Source organism: Coregonus lavaretus, assembly GCF_964263955.1.
Source record: "Coregonus lavaretus genome assembly, chromosome: 38".
NCBI classification, from domain to species: Eukaryota; Metazoa; Chordata; class Actinopteri; order Salmoniformes; family Salmonidae; genus Coregonus; species Coregonus lavaretus.
The window spans coordinates 3726319-3744122 of NC_140025.1; the positions used below are offsets into that span (position 1 = coordinate 3726319).

At 43.6% G+C, this 17804-nt stretch overlaps 1 protein-coding gene and 1 pseudogene across 2 annotated transcripts; both read left to right on the forward strand.

Annotated features, from left to right (window-relative positions):
* Positions 1-709: 709 nt before the first annotated feature.
* LOC311112480 (cilia- and flagella-associated protein 221-like) lies at positions 710-11418 on the forward strand (the record flags this gene model as incomplete). The annotated part of the gene is made up of 7 exons (XM_084155616.1): positions 710-736; positions 924-1010; positions 1121-1216; positions 1568-1668; positions 4174-4277; positions 5052-5211; positions 11382-11418. The coding sequence occupies 7 exons, from the start codon at positions 710-712 to the stop codon at positions 11416-11418; spliced, it is 612 nt and encodes a 203-aa protein (XP_084011742.1).
* An 80-nt stretch (positions 11419-11498) lies between these two features.
* LOC311112481 lies at positions 11499-14553 on the forward strand (annotated as a pseudogene). Its single transcript has 4 exons — positions 11499-11601; positions 13236-13339; positions 13608-14017; positions 14545-14553. The product of its transcript is annotated as an uncharacterized misc_RNA (transcript).
* The last annotated feature ends 3251 nt before the right edge of the window (positions 14554-17804 follow it).

Below are 17804 nucleotides of genomic sequence, written 5' to 3' on the forward strand. Positions count from 1 at the left end.
CATTTGGTTATTTTCATTATCATATGGACAACATTGCATCTTTGAAATACAAGCGTTTAACGTTACATATCTGATGTGATATGAATTGTGATATTGTTTGCTATCTTCTTCAGCCCTGTTTTTAATGGAGAAGTGATGGAAGTGGCACACTCTGCATCAGAGACATTCACAGACAGTCAAAGGAAGAAGACCCCTCTTCCCCTGTGCCAACTGGTGGAGGACACAAAAATAAGTCCCTCTAATGTCCCTCATCACCTACTAGAGACCCGTAGGACCCTTACACTTAAACAATTTGATACATCTCAGTCATATATTTAACAGGCTATATTCAGTCAAGAATAATATGTTTATTGTAGTAGAGCGCTAGGGCTAGAACTATAATATGCATGCTCATGATGCTATCTGAGTTACCGTAGCCTACATTATGCAGTGTGTGGTTCCTCAGGCGTTTGATAATATTTTCCACTTGTTTTGGGTTTTAATATTTACTTCATTTAGCAAATGCTCTTATCAAGAGCGACTTAGTGCATACATTTTCATACTTTTCCCCCGTACTGGTCCCCCATGGGAATCAAACCCACAACCCTGGCATTGCAAGCATCATGCTCTACCAATTGAGCCACACGGGACTAAGCAGATGGTGAAGACATCTCATTTATATTATACTTTCCAGAAACCTATACCAAACTCAAGAGCAACAGTGCAATCCATGCAGAACCCTCAGCACTTCACTTCAGTGGGTTTAAACTGGGGAAGGATTATCAGAGGACATTGGTGAGTGAAGCAAAGAGTGTTGACTGTTCCAAGAGAACAAAAGACAAAGCACTGACTTTAGATGGATTTTGCCGATATATGCACTTCATGTACCAGTACATTCTTATACAAGGCGTCATGTAATTCATCTTTGTTTTAATCTTCCTCAGAAACTTATCAACATATCATCTGAAGTGATCAACATTCACATTATCCCCACCCAAACAAAGCACTTCCAAACGAAATATTTAAAAAAGGTGTTTGTTTATTACTATTTGATGTCATGTTATGCATTCCGTCTATGATCTTTGATTCGTATGCGTGTCAGTGTTAATGGTTAATTCCTCCATTTTGATATTCTATGCAGCATCGTCTTGTCCCCGGACTGTCCTACACAAGGAAAGTACACTTCTGTCCTAAAGAATGGCGCTACTTCTACGACTGTATTCGGGTTCATTGCAAGGTTGGAATCCAGTGCTATGTTAATTTCTAATCAAGTTCGCATGCCGTCATGCCTGACAGTGTTCTCTTCAACTTCTACTTCTAATCTATTCAACTGTCCATCAAAAGAGGGATTTGCTGTGTTTATGCATCACATGTTGTTTGTTGTCAACGTTTCTCTCCATAGTTGCTGCATGGTAAGCCTGGTCCCAGATCTGTTTGTGCTGTCTTGCAAACTTCTAAGGTCATTGTCACTCCATGGCAAACTGATCTGGAACCAGTCTACTTACTGCTAGGAGGTTCCCTCCTGTTTAGAACTCCAGGAAATGAATGCATCAGGGAGCATTGTTATTCTCTCTCAATCTCTCTCCAGGGGGAAGAGAATTTACAGGTACCAGTCCATGCCTACCCCATCATCGATGACTTGCACATCCCAACACACATCACCATACCAGCTGTCCCACTGGGCCAAAGGTGAGGTGAAGTGGACAATCGTGTCTCACTGTGCATCTTTGCCCTTTGAATAGTCTTTAAACCCACCAATGAACCTTCATAAGAGGATTGTACATGAGTTGCATGGCCACTCAAATCCCTTACAGAAAAAACACATAATTTCACATGTGAAATCATGTGTTTTTGGAACACTTCACATATGATCACGTTTCCACACGTGTAGTTTAATTTTATCACATGTTACTTTAAATGTTGTCGCAAGTTATCACATTAACTTCACATAAGATCACATATGATCACATGAAAACATGTGTTTTTGGAACACTTCACATGTGAAATTCATATGTTCTTTCCGTAAGGGATAGGCTACAGCTACAGCCTAGTCTGCTAAGTAGTTGCTAAGTGCACCAGTTTCTGAATTAGCCTGCCAGATAAACATGATGAGTGGCAACAAAGGCTTGTTTGAGGAATAAACTCAGTGTGTTATTATGGTCATGTAACGCATCATAAACATTGGTTTTTAATAATCTCTGTTGACACTAACGATGCGGTGAGCAGTCAATATATTAGAGTCCATTTGCACAGTAGATAGCTAATTGTAGTTCTCTAAGTAAGCTGTATGCTGGGGTATATGCTAGGGTCAGTAGTATTTGTCTTGCATGTTCAACAATCTTCAGTCAAAACAATACACTTGGAAAGAGAATACTTTTAAAAAAATCCAAATATAAACATATGTAAGGCCATAGAGATACAATATAATAATTATTTACATTTTACAGATTGTGACACAATCCACTTTCCACAATTTTTTATAGGAGGGCATTTTTATCTCTTGATAAAAATGATTGTCTTTTGAACTGAGTGGCTGGCTGAATTTGATTTAGCTTTACATTTTATTGTAGGTCTCAATGAACATGTAGGCTGTTGTCCTTTCTCTCTGGGGCTGTGTGATATACAGTACCAGTCAAAAGTGTGGACACACCTACTCATTCAAGGGTTTTTCTTTATTTGTAAAAAAAATTACATTGTAGAATAATAGTGAAGACATCAAAACTATGAAATAACACATATGGAATCATGTAGTAACCAAAAAAGTGATAAACAAATCAAAATATATTTTATATTTAAGATTCTTAAAATAGCCACCCTTTGCCTTGATGACAGCTTTATACACTCTTGGCATTCTCTCAACCAGCTTCACCTGGAATGCTTTTCCAACAGTCTTGAAAGAGTTCCCACATATGCTGAGCACTTGTTGGCTGCTTTTCCTTCACTCTGCCGTCCGACTCATCCCAAACCATCTCAATTGGGTTGAGGTCGGGGGATTGTGGAGGCCAGGTCATCTGATGCAGCACTCCATCACTCTCCTTCTTGGTAAAATAGCCCTTACACAGCCTGGAGGTGGGTTGGGTCATTGTCCTGTTGAAAAACAAATGATAGTCCCACTAAGCCCAAACCAGATGGGATGGCGTATTGCTGCAGAATGCTGTGGTAGCCATGCTGGTTAAGTGTGCCTTGAATTCTAAATAAATCACAGACAGTGTCACCAGCAAAGCACCATAACACCTCCTCCTCCATGCTTTACGGTGGGAACTACACATGCGGAGATCATCCGTTCACCAACACCGCGTATCACAAAGACACGGCGGTTTGAACCAAAAATCTCCAATTTGGACTCCAGATCAAAGGACAGATTTCCACCGGTCTAATGTCCATTGCTCGTGTTTCTTGGCCCAAGCAGGTCTCTTATTATTATTGGTGTCCTTTAGTAGTGGTTTCTTTGCAGCAATTCGACCATGAAGGCCTGATTCACACAGTCTCCTCTGAACAGTTGACGTTTAGATGTGTCTATTATTATTAACTCTGTGAATCATTTATTTGGGTTGCAATTTCTGAGGCTGGTAACTCTAATGAACTTATCCTCTACAGCAGAGGTAACTCTGGGTCTTCTATTCCTGTGGTGGTCCTCATGAGAACCAGTTTCAACGTTCTTGAAATGTTCCGTATTGACTGACCTTCATGTCTTAAAGTAATGATGGACTGTCGTTTCTCTTTGCTTATTTGAGCTGTTCTTGCCATAATATGGACTTGGTCTTTTATCAAATAGGGCTATCTTCTGTATACTCCCCCTACCTTGTCACAACACAACTGATTGGCTCAAACTCATTAAGAAGGAAATCAATTCCACAAATTAACTTTTAACGAGGCACACCTGTTAATTGAAATGCATTCCAGGTGACTACCTCATGAAGCTGGTTGAAAGAATGCCAAGAGTGTGCAAAGCTGTCATCAAGGCAAACGATGGCTATTTGAAGAATCTCAAATATAAAATATATTTTGATTTGTTTAACACTTCTTTGGTTACTACACGTTTCCATATGTGTTATTTCATAGTTTTGATGTCTTCACTATTATTCTACAATGTAAAAAAATAAAGAAAAACCCTTGAATGAGTAGGTGTGTCCAAACTTTGACTGGTGTATATGCTTGTTATCTTTGACCTTTGACCTGTCTTTGACCTTCCAGTGTCAGCCATGTGATCCCTCTGAGCTGCAGCTGTCCCATTGACTTTGAGTTCCAGGTGTACATCATCCAGCCACACAAGGCCTTCTCGGTCCAGCCCCTGTCAGGTAACTCCAATCAGCAGACTTGGTAGCACTTTACATTAGGCCACTGAATAAAGTAGTAATAACACAGTCCTTAACAAGATAGCAACAACATCCTACCTGCTCACTCAGACAGACAGTGAGGAAAACCCCTGTATTATTCTATCTACAGTAGGTATATATTATTTGATTAATGTATTAATCCTGTGAGTCTATTTGCCAGATATGTATCAATTTTTTTTAATATATTTGATGGTAGGATAATTTCTGGTTCACAATAAGGTTCCAGCTATGTTTTTGTGTTAGTTCCTTGAGGTGATTAGTTAAAACTTTGAACCAAATAAAACATTTTTTGCTGGCTCCCAGAGACCCAGACTCACCTGTATAAACTCATGTAATATTATTAGCTGATTACCTAGCCCTGACCTGTGATTCCTCAACATCACCATCATGTCTTGTGTCTGAATTACTGTGGAAAGATGCTCATAGTCTGCAACTGCCACCTTGACACAAAGCAGTCAGGGACTCAGTGCATCTAGCACAGGGGGGAGCTGTGTTGTTTTGTCTCTGGCATGGATGGTGATGCTTTCCAGGCAATGCGTGATGATGGATTTCCGGGGTTACGCAAATAGCCTAGTACTCAGACTGGGTAGAGATGTCTGAAAAAGTATCTCTCTATGTTTCCCATGGTTTGAGGGTATTGAAGTGTTGAGTTTAGGTAGGCCTACGTATTGTTTTCCTTTAACAAATGCGTTACATTCAAGACCGGTATAATCCTTTGTTTGTGTGTGATTCTAGGAGTGATTCCAGCCAATGGGAAGGTGGAGGTGACCGTCACATTCAGGCCGTTCCAGTATGACACGTCCCAGGTCACTCTACAAGTGGTCATCTCCCAGTTCAATTCCAAACCCTACGTCTGCACCCTCAGCGGGTCCTCCTCGCCCCACCTGGCTCTCAGGTATCTCAGATCCATTTTGAAATGTTACAGGTTAATTCATCAAACATTATATTGAATTATGTCACTTTTACCAGGTCATAGTTACAATGACAAGACTGGTATATATACCAGTCTTTTATTTGTATATATATATATATATATATATATATATATATATATATATATATATATATATATATATATGGTCAGCAAAGTTCCTGTTTTCTTGGTTTGTATCACATTATTGCTTGTTATTTGGTGTCATTGTGAGTTCCATCAATTAATGCACTGAGCCAAATATATTTATTTTACTGATAAGAATGGAAACGTGATTGTTAAGTGGTTACGCACATTTCATAGAGCAACTGCTGAGAGAGAGACCAAGTGCTGCACATGTACTGTATTGAAACTCTCCATCTGCAAACTTTGAAAATGGAAATTGTACAAACATTTAGAGAGATAAAAATGAACCCTTGCAGTGAAGAACCATACAAGTGCATACTGTTCCATTTTCTTATAATCAAATATTTATCTGTTTTTAAGTGTGTATATTCCACATTAGGATTTTTACGGTTGTTAGATACTTGAATCATTTTCTTTTCTAAATGTTTTATAATGATGCATTCTGTGTATCTACATTTTTCAAAAAATTCACATATATGGTTCTTCTGCACGATTCAAATGATGATGATACCCTTCTGTTCCATTGATTTCTGTTCATGGCTAACTTCTTTGTTTAGTCTTGGGCTACAGACTCAAAACCACACACAGTCACTTATACTGATAAACAGGTTGTTCTTGTTTCGAGTCTGTATATAAAATATAATTTTTGATTCAGTTCCCATGAGAAAATGGGTGTACTCCATCACTGACAGTGGACGAGTTTTACTCCCCTGTGTTATGACTGAAATAAGTTAATGATTCATCAAGCAAGGGAACTGCAGTCATATCAAAATGCATTGGTTTCCAATCCATTCAATGTGTGTGCTTTGGATCAAATATTCCCATGTTTACTTCTGCCTGGACCCGCAATAAAAGTTTATTATTGAAATTTTACTGCAGTGGGCTAAATCAGGGTCACGCAGAGTGTTTCTTGGTAGTCTTAAACAAATCTACTTTGAAACAAAAGTATACACCTCACACACATGGTTATGGGCTTTAAAAAAAGAAGACACCTGTACCATGTCAGATATAGAGTTGAATTGTATTACATTTTGAGTTTGCATCCCAATATTACACATCACAGAAGACTGAAATATTACAAAACCGTTTGACAGAGAAACACATGATTTTCCACTGGCTTTTTGAAATACTGTTGTGAATTGTGAAATTATAAAAAAAATATTAATAACATTCCACCGATGAGGCCACTAGAGGGCAATTTGGTCATTTGACTGCAGGAAACATGCTACATACATTTATTGGTGTTGTTTCTGACCCAGTCAACAGGAGAAAGACATGGGACATGCAAGAGAAGTTCTGTTTGTTGACAGTCGAGGGCCTCCACCTGTCTCCTTGATACAGCCTCTGACCAAAACCAAGCAGAGGTCAATGCGGACACCTGAAAAGTCAAAGGTAATGCAAGCATTTAACTCCTGCTGTACTTACCAAGGGTGTGTTATTGGATGCTAGCATGCTAGTTAGCTATGGCATCATAGTTAGCTAGCTGAATAAAGTAAGTTGAGTCTATTCCTTGAAACATTGAACCGCTGTAGTTTGCAACAATTCTAATTTCTAAAGTGGAAGTTGGGAGAGTTTTATTCGGGTGTTTCAGTGAAACAATTATAGTTTCTGAGGTGGAAGTTGGGAGAGTTATATTTGGGAGTTGTGGTGAGGGAGGCCCTACTCTCTCCTTTCCCAGATGTTTAGTTCATTTCATTCCGATCTCCTCTGCATTATTGTAGCAATTTGCTACAGCCTGTCAACTATGCCTCTGCCTATCCCTGTTCTCTCCTCTCCGCACAGGCTACACAAACGCCTCACACCGCGTGGCTGCTGCCTCTCTAACCTGGTGGTCCCTGCACGCACCACACACCTGGAGTTCCAGGTCTCAGGCAGCCTCTGGAACTGCCGTTCTGCTGCCAACAAGGCTGACTTCATCCCAGCCTATGCTACCCTCCAGTCCCTCGACTTCCTGGCGCTGACGGAAACATGGATTACCACTGAAAACACTGCTACTCCTACTGCTCTCTCCTCGTCTGACCATGTGTTCTCGCATACCCCGAGAGCATCTGGTCAGAGGGGTGGTGGCACAGGAATCCTCATCTCTCCCAAGTGGACATTCTCAATTTTTCCCCTAACCCATCTGTCTATCTCCTCATTTGAATTCCATGCTGTCACAGTCACTAGCCCATTTAAGCTTAATATCCTTGTCATCTATCGCCCTCCAGGTTCCCTTTGGAGAGTTCATCAATGAGCTTGACGCCTTGATAAGTTCCTTTCCTGAGGATGGCTCACCCCTCACAGTTTTGGGGGATTTCAACCTCCCTACATCTACATTTGACTCATTTCTCTCTGCCTCCTTCTTTCCACTCCTCTCCTCTTTTGACCTCACCCTCTCACCGTCCCCCCCTACTCACAAGGCAGGCAATACGCTTGACCTCATCTTTACTAGATGCTGCTCTTCTACTAATCTCACTGCAACTCCCCTCCATGTCTCCGACCACTACTTTGTATCCTTTTCTCTCTCGCTCTCCTCCAACACTACTCACTCTGCCCCTACACAGATGGTAATGCGCCGGCGCAACCTTCGCTCTCTCTCTCCCACTACTCTCTCCTCTTCCATCCTATCATCTCTTCCCTCTGCTCAATCCTTCTCCCTCCAATCTCCTGATTCTGCCTCCTCAACCCTCCTCTCCTCCCTTTCTGCATCCTTTGACTCTCTGTGTCCCCTATCCTCCCAGCCGGCTCGGTCCTCCCCTCCAGCTCCGTGGCTTGATGACTCATTGCGAGCTCACAGAACAGAGCTCCGGGCAGCTGAGCGGAAATGGAAGAAAACTAGACTCCCTGCGGACCTGGCATCTTTTCACTCCCTCCTCTCTACATTCTCTTCATCTGTTTCTGCTGCTAAGGCCACTTTCTACCACTCTAAATTCCAAGCATCTGCCTCTAACCCTAGGAAGCTCTTTGCCACATTCTCCTCCCTGCTGAATCCCCCCCCCCACCCCCCCCCCCCCTCCCTCTCTGTGGATGACTTCGTCAACCACTTTGAAAAGAAGGTTGATGACATCCGATCCTCGTTTGTTAAGTCTAATGACACTGCTGGTCCTGCTCACACTGCCCTACCCTATGCTTTGACTTCTTTCTCCCCTCTCTCTCCAGATAAAATCTCGCGACTTGTGACTGCAGGCCGCCCAACAACCTGCCCGCTTGACCCCATCCCCTCCTCTCTTCTCCAGACCATCTCCGGTGACCTTCTCCCCTACCTCACCTCGCTGATCAACTCATCCTTGACCGCTGGCTATGTCCCTTCCGTCTTCAAGAGAGCGAGAGTTGCACCCCTTCTCAAAAAACCAACACTTGATCCCTCTGATGTCAACAACTACAGACCAGTATCCCTTCTTTCTTTTCTTTCCAAAACTATTGAGCGTGCCGTCTTTAGCCAACTCTCTTGCTATCTCTCTCAGAATGACCTTCTTGACCCAAACCAGTCAGGTTTCAGGACTGGTCATTCAACTGAGACTGCTCTTCTCTGTGTCACGGAGGCTCTCCGCACTGCTAAAGCTAACTCTCTCTCCTCTGCTCTTGTCCTTCTAGACCTGTCTGCTGCCTTTGATACTGTGAACCATCAGATCCTCCTCTCCACCCTCTCCGAGCTGGGCATCTCCGGCGCGGCTCACTCTTGGATTGCGTCCTACCTGACCGGTCGCTCCTACCAAGTGGCGTGGCGAGAAGCTGTCTCCGCACCACGTGCTCTCACCACTGGTGTCCCCCAGGGCTCAGTTCTAGGCCCTCTCCTATTCTCGCTATACACCAAGTCACTTGGCTCTGTCATATCCTCACATGGCCTCTCCTATCATTGCTACGCTGATGATACACAACTAATCATCTCCTTTCCCCCTTCTGATAATCAGGTGGCGAATCGCATCTCTGCATGTCTGGCAGACATATCAGTATGGATGACGGATCACCACCTCAAGCTGAACCTTGGCAAGACGGAGCTGCTCTTCCTCCCGGGGAAGGACTGCCCGTTCCATGATCTCGCCATCACGGTTGACAACTCCGTTGTGTCCTCCTCCCAGAGTGCGAAGAGCCTTGGCGTGACCCTGGACAACACCCTGTCGTTCTCCGCTAACATCAAGGCGGTGACCCGATCCTGCAGGTTCATGCTCTACAACATTCGGAGAGTACGACCCTGCCTTACACAGGAAGCGGCACAGGTCCTAATCCAGGCACTTGTCATCTCCCGTCTGGATTACTGCAACTCGCTGTTGGCTGGGCTCCCTGCCTGTGCCATTAAACCCCTACAACTCATCCAGAATGCCGCTGCCCGTCTGGTGTTCAACCTTCCCAAGTTCTCTCACGTCACCCCGCTCCTCCGCACACTCCACTGGCTTCCAGTTGAAGCTCGCATCTGTTACAAGACCATGGTGCTTGCCTATGGAGCTGTGAGGGGAACGGCACCTCCGTACCTTCAGGCTCTGATCAGTCCCTACACCCAAACGAGGGCATTGCGTTCATCCACCTCTGGCCTGCTGGCTCCCCTTCCTCTGCGGAAGCATAGTTCCCGCTCAGCCCAGTCAAAACTGTGCGCTGCTCTGGTACCCCAATGGTGGAACAAGCTCCCTCACGGCGCCAGGACGGCGGAGTCGCTCACCACCTTCCGGAGACATTTGAAACCCCACCTCTTTAAGGAATACCTGGGATAGGATAAAGTAATCCTTCCCCCCCCCCCCTAAAAAAATAAAAAAAATAGTAAAGTGGTTATCCCACTGGCTATAGGGTGAATGCACCAGTTTGTAAGTCGCTCAGGATAAGAGCGTCTGCTAAATGACGTAAATGTAAATGTAAATGTGCATTTCCAGAAAGCCTTCTAGCTAACATCACACCTTATTTATCTTGAAAACCCAGCTGCACAGAGATAGTCATGCTAGAAATAAACTACAATGGTAGCTACAAGGCTTTTAAGAAACTCACTCCAGTTCATTTAGCAGACATTTAGCAGACCATTTAGCAGACTAAGCGTATTGCAACGCTTCACTGGATCAATCTGAAACTTTGCATACACACTGCTGCCATCTAGTGTCCAAAATCTAAATTGCGCCTAAACAGCATTATTATATTGTGGCCTTTCTCTTGCATTTCAAAGATGATGGAACAAAAGAATATATAGAAAACACATGATTTTTTGTTTGTATTATCTTTTCCCAGATCTAATGTGTTATATTCTCCTACATTCATTTCACATTTTCACAAACTTCAAAGTGTTTCCTTTAAAATGGTATCAAGAATATGCATATCCTTGCTTCAGGTCCTGAGCTACAGGCATTTAGATTTGGGTATGTCATTTTAGGCAAAAGAAAGTGTACGATCCTTAAGAGGTTAATGATATATACCCATTTGATTCTTGAAGAATATAATGATAAATGCCTCATGATCTTAATTCAACTGTCATATGTACCCCATCAGAACCCAAAATAGAAGCTTGTTTTACTCCAATGTGTGTAAACAATGTAAATGTAATGAAAACAACACTGTATAACCTTAAAACATGGTTAAAACTGTAATTTTGATATCATGGATGGCCAGCTCTGTCTGAATTTGAGAGTGGTTATATTTCTCCAGGCCCATCCCTTAGTTTTTTACCAAAAGAGAGGTGGGGTGTCCGCTTTGTTATTGTTTCAATTAAGGATTCTAGCTTTAAAAGGTCTCGGTATAATGTTTTCTCCAATACATTCTGAGAACATTAAAAGGGATTCAATTTATACTGTACCTTCCAGCTTTTTTGCTTTGATAACAGGTTTTGCTCTTTAAAGTTGTTCTCACCTGACTGTCTCCATGTTGATTATGTTGTTAAGGCTGATGCAGACGGGTTTTACGTGGCCGATGATTATGGATATTTCCACTGGAATGAAGAACATGGCCATTGGGGTAAGCATTTCACACCTCTGTTGGGTCTTGGTTTAATCATTGTATTACCATACCTTTATGGAAATGAGAGGATCAAGCTTCTGCTCTCATTCTTTTTACAGAGAGGTGGACCCTAAACAACAACGAGTACAACTATGAGTATGCGTACAAGTATGACCAGGATCAACCTGGTCAAGGGGCCAAATGGGAAATAGAGGCTGGTTCTTCTCAGATTGTCGATGCTCCTGCCCATCTCCCCCTCCCTACTTCCTCTGATCTCCCTCAGCAGAGCCCACAGGAGCAGCCTGGATTCCTCGCAGTATCCCCTTGGCCTCTTGCAAAGTAAGCACTTTGTTCGTTAACACAGCATTGACATCTGCACAGCTACACAATCCACCAGATACATTCATTTTGGGAATTGGAGTGCTATGATTACACTGCCTTTACAGTGAAGTTGATTGAGATGTTGGACCAATGTAATGGAGTTTCAGATTACCTGGATTACCCAGAGTACCTAGATTGAGTTCAGATCTGAAATATAAAGACTGTTTCGTATCCACGGTATGAAGCCTCTTTCCACACATTCTAAACAACCTGGTGTGTTTCCTCTCCTGTAGCGTTGGGACTCTTGAGGAGATGATTGAGAGATTGCATGGCAGAAGTGTCAGGAGTACCAATCTAAGTTCTTCATGTGGTATTGTGTTACCCTGTTGTGCACACAGAGTAGGGCACAGGTACGTTTATTCGTTGGATGAGACAGCAGAGTTAGAATGGATGATGAGGGAGGGGATGATTATTATGGTTTGCATATTCATAAGTAAGCAAACAGATATGTTTTAGGCCATGCGTCTATTACATTGTAATTGATTATATGTTGTTTCTGGACTAAACTTCTCTTTCTATACCACTATCTATAGCCCTTCTCTCCACCAGTGAAGCCCATCGTGGCTGAGCTGCCCATCTCTCCACCAGTGAAGCACATCGTGGCTGAGCTGCCCATCTCTCCACCAGTGAAGCCCATCATGGTTGAGCTTCCCATCTCTCCACCAGTGAAGCCCATTGTGGTTGAGCTTCCCATCTCTCCACCAGTGAAGCCCATTGTGGTTGAGCTTCCCATCTCTCCACCAGTGAAGCCCATCATGGTTGAGCTTCCCATCTCTCCACCAGTGAAGCCCATCGTGGCTGAGCTTCCCATCTCTCCACCAGTGAAGCCCATCATGGTTAAGCTTCCCATCTCTCCACCAGTGAAGCCCATCATGGTTAAGCCTCCCATCTCTCCACCAGTGAAGCCCATCGTGGCTGAGCTGCCCATCTCTCCACTAGTGAAGCCTGTCATGTTTGAGCTTCCCATCTCTCCACCAGTGAAGCCCATCGTGGCTGAGCTGCCCATCTCTCCACCAGTGAAGCCTGTCATGGTTGACCTTCCCATCTCTCCACCAGTGAAGCCCATTGTGGTTGAGCTGCCCATCTCTCCACCAGTGAAGCCCATCGTGGCTGAGCTGCCCATCTCTCCACCAGTGAAGCCCATCATGGTTGAGCTTCCCATCTCTCCACCAGTGAAGCCCATCGTGGCTGAGCTGCCCATCTCTCCACCAGTGAAGCCCATCATGGTTGAGCTTCCCATCTCTCCACCAGTGAAGCCCATCATGGTTGAGCTTCCCATCTCTCCACCAGTGAAGCCCATCGTGGCTGAGCTGCCCATCTCTCCACTAGTGAAGCCCATCGTGGCTGAGCTGCCCATCTCTCCACCAGTGAAGCCAATCATGGGGCACAGGATTTCTTTAATTCACCTCCACCACAGGGATGCCAAAGGGTACAGGATTTCTTCAATTCACCTCCACCACAGGGAAGCCAAGGGGCACAGGATTTCTTCAATTCACCTCCACCACAGGGATGCCAAAGGGCAAAGGATTTCTTCAAATCACCTCCACCACAGGGATGCCAAGGGGCACAGGATTTCTTCCCTCCACATCCAGTGGAGCCCATCGTGGTTGAACGGCCCATCTCTCCACCAGTGGAGCCCATCGTGGTTGAACGGCCCATCTCTCCAGTGGTAGCAGAGTCTCTTCAGAGATTTGAGGTAGGCTACTCACTCCAAACTGTCCCTTTTTAATTTGTACATCACGGTCGTATTTTAACTGCAATCAGCAATTCTCACGTTTATATGTTGTTGTTTTTTTACTTTAGCTAATTTAGTAAATATTTTCTTAACACTTATTTTCTTAAAACGTAATCGTTGGTTCAGGGCTTGTGAGCAAGCATTTCACGGTAAGGTCAACACCTGTTGTATTCGGTGCATTTGACAAATACAATTAGATTTTATTTTATTTGTTTATGTCTTTTCCCAGTTTGCCCCACCACCGCGGAAAAATAAGCCACTGAAGGATCTAACACAGCGACATAAAAAAAGACAGAAAGACATGGAAACTTCAGTTCCACAGGCCAGACCTACTCTGCCTCCTCCCAGCCTATCAGATTATTTCCCTTCACCTACACCACAGAGATGCCAAAGGACCCAGGATTTCTTCCCTCCACCTCCAGTGAAACCCATCGTGGCTGAGCTGCCCATCTCTCCACCAGTGAAGCCTGTCATGTTTGAGCTGCCCATCTCTTCACCAGTGAAAACCAGCTGAAGGGTCTGAAACAGCAACATAAAAAAAGACAAAAAGACATGGAAACTTCAGTTCCACAGACCAAAACTACTCCACCTCCTCCCTGCCTATCGGATTATTTCCCTCCACCACAGGGAGGCCAAGGGGCACAGGATTTCTTCAATTCACCTCCACCACAGGGATGCCAAAGAGCACAGGATTGCTTTAATTTACCTCCACCACAGGGATGCCAAGGGGCACAGGATTTCTTTAATTCACCTCCACCACAGGGATGCCAAAGGGTACAGGATTTCTTCAATTCACCTCCACCACAGGGAAGCCAAGGGGCACAGGATTTCTTCAATTCACCTCCACCACAGGGATGCCAAAGGGCAAAGGATTTCTTCAAATCACCTCCACCACAGGGATGCCAAGGCGCACAGGATTTCTTCCCTCCACATCCAGTGGAGCCCATCGTGGTTGAACGGCCCATCTCTCCAGTGGTAGCTGAGTCTCTTCAGAGATTTGACGTAGGCAACTCACGCCAAACTGTCCCTTTTAATTTGTACATCACGGTCGTATTTTAACTGCAATCAGCAATTCTCACGTTTATATGTTTTTTTTTTTTTACTTTAGCTTATTTAGTAAATATTTTCTTAACACTTATTTTCTTAAAACGTAATCGTTGGTTCAGGGCTTGTGAGCAAGCATTTCACGGTAAGGTCAACACCTGTTGTATTCGGTGCATTTGACAAATACAATTAATAGATTTTATTTTATTTGTTTATGTCCTTTCCAAGTTTGCCCCACCACCGCGGAAAAATAAGCCACTGAGGGATCTAACACAGCAACATAAAAAAAGACAGAAAGACATAGAAACTTCAGTTCCACAGGCCAGACCTACTCCACCTCCTCCCTGCCTATCGGATTATTTCCCTTCACCTACACCACAGAGATGCCAAAGGGCCCAGGATTTCTTCAATTCACCTCCACCACAGGGATGCCAATGGCCAAAGGATTTCTTCAATTCACCTCCACCACAGGGATGCCAAAGGGCACAGGATTTCTTCAATTCACCTCCACCACAGGGATGCCAAAGGGCCCAGGATTTCTTCAATTCACCTCCACCACAGGGATGCCAAAGGGCCCAGGATTTCTTCAATTCACCTCCACCACAGGGTTGCCAAAGGGCCCAGAATTTATTCGATTCACCTCCACCACAGGGTTTCCAAAGGGCCAAGGATTTCTTCAATTCACCTCCACCACAGGGTTTCCAAAGAGCCCAAAATGGAGTTAACCCATATTCAATGAAAGTAGGTGATTATGCTTTAGCTAGCTCACATTTCACACACACACAGAGAGAGAGAGAGAGATATAGATTTAGAGTTAGATAAAGTAGGATTTTTTGGCAGGGACATATACAGGATGCTACCCTCCACAACATAACCTTCATTCCAAACCTAAACTCCAAACCTATTACCTGATTTTGGACGGAATTACCTGGAAAGCTTTCTACTACCAAGGATTACTATTCTCAAACTATACAGCAAATGCTCTGGAAAACAAACAGAAACCTGAAAACACCATCCAACCTGGAACTGAGTGAGTAATGTTTAGTATGAAGCTATTTTTCACTTTCAAAAACCAAGAAGGAAAATTCATTACAATGATATATTTTATATTATAAGGACTGAATTCTAAGGCTACCAAGCTTAAGCTTGCTACAAAGAGATACAATTTCAATTAGCACTGACGTGTGAAGTGAGATGTGTCAAAGCCCTTGATCCCAACAATGGCAGGAGAGTCGTACAGTCTACCCCAACTAAATGGAGAGGCCTTAGAACAGGGGTGTCAAACGTACGGCCCGTGGGCCGGATCAGGCCCGCAAACGGGTTTAATCCGGCCCGCGAGATGATTTTGAAAAAAAAAAAAGATTTTTTTTTTTGGAAAGTATAAAAATGCGCTGCAATTTTTCTAGAAAATAAACTGCTGTTCCAATTGCATCCACTGGATGGCGCAATAGCAATTGTGTTAAGCAAGCAAACTGTTTATACCGGGGCAGAGCAAGTAGGTCAAGCACGTGCAGCCAATGAGCTACTTTGTTTTGCCCACGATATTTATTACGGCTTCTACTTTTAACATTATGTGCTTTGGCACCCTCATTGCCCCAATATGTCTCTGTCAAAAAAGAGAAAAGTGGACGCAGAGTGCAGAGTGTTCCAAGAAAAATTGTCATCCTATTTAATCACGGAATTGAATGGGAAAGCTGTATGTTTGGTGTGTTCAGAGCATGTTGCAGTGCTGAAAGAATATAACCTTCGTCGCCACTATGTGAGTCTTCATGCCAACAAATATGACAACTTTCAAGGACAGCGGAGATGAGAAAAGGTGAATGAACTGTTGGTGGGTCTGAAGAAACAGCAGTCTGTGTTTACTCACAGCCGAGACATCAGTGACGATGCAGTGAACGCTAGCTACCTCATTGCTAATGAAATCGCAGTGGCTTCAAAACCATTTAGTGAGGGTGAATTTGTAAAAACATGCATGATGAAGGCAGCGGAGATTGTGTGCCCTGAAAAGCGGCAGGCTTTTGCAAATATCAGCCTGACAAGAAACACAGTTGCAGACAGGATTTCCGATCTTTCAGTGGATTTGGACAGCCAGTTGAAGCAAAAAGTAAAGTCATTTATTGCGTTTTCGGTTGCAATTGATGAAAGCACGGACATTACAGATGTTGCACAACTGGCCATTTTTTCATCCGCGGAGTTGATGACACATTGACCGTCACCGAGGAGTTCGTGGAGTTGGTGCCGATGACAGATACAACGACAGCAGCTGATATTTTTACCGCACTCGTCGGCGCGCTGGACAGGGTCGGAGTGGACTGGTCCCGCGCTGTCAGCCTGGCTACAGATGGTGCGCCCTCAATGATCGGGAAAAAAGCAGGCGTTGTGACAAAGTTCAGAGAGAAAGTGCAATCCGCAAATGGAGGACGTGATTTTTTGACTTTTCACTGTATTTTGCACCAGGAGGCTTTGTGTTGCAAGTCATTAAAGATGGATAACGTCATGAAGGTGGTCATCCAAACTGTTAATTTCATCCGATCCAGAAGCCTGAATCACCGTCAGTTTGACAGCCTTCTCAGAGAGAAAGACCACATCTATGGCCTGCCATACCACACTGAGGTAAGATGGTTAAGCCGAGGTGCTGTGCTGAGGCGTTTCTTTGATTTACAAGAAGAAATTGAACAGTTCATGGAAGAAAAGGGCAAACCAGTGTTAGAATTTCATTCCGCAGAATGGATGCCGGACCTTGCATTTATGGTGGATGTTACAGAGCACCTGAATAACTTGAACAAACAGCTGCAAGGGCGCAACAAAGTTGTCACGCAGTATTATGACAGCATACGTTCTTTCAAGTTGAAGCTGTCATTGTGGGAGACGCAACTTGCCGGTGGTGATGCAGCTCACTTCCCCTGTCTGAAAAATGTGTGCGCGACCCAACATGTGGCAGACATGAAGCGGTTCAAAGATAAAATAACGGGACTGTTACGGGAGTTTGAGCAACGCTTTCAGATTTATGTTTATATGTTTTTATGTTGATGTGCTATTGTTTTTAATTGATTTTATTTTATTTGTATATTTAACCTATTCTTGACTCTGTGGTTCTTGCACTTGTTTGGGGAACAGGATTTCATTATTTTTATCTACATTCCTGCCTGAGAAATGACACCCTGATATAGTTCTGTGATCTGTGAAACAGTTCTGTTAATCACTGAGGCATTGTGTGTTTGGGTGTTCTTTTTCTTTAGAATTTTCAAATAAACTTGACGTGTTTTATGATTAATAGTGATGTTGTGCTTGTACTATTTTGGACACACTGTCCTCAGGCTCCAGCTTTATGTTGTATGTTGATCGTATTAAAACAAAGAAAACAATCTGAAGTTGTTGTTTT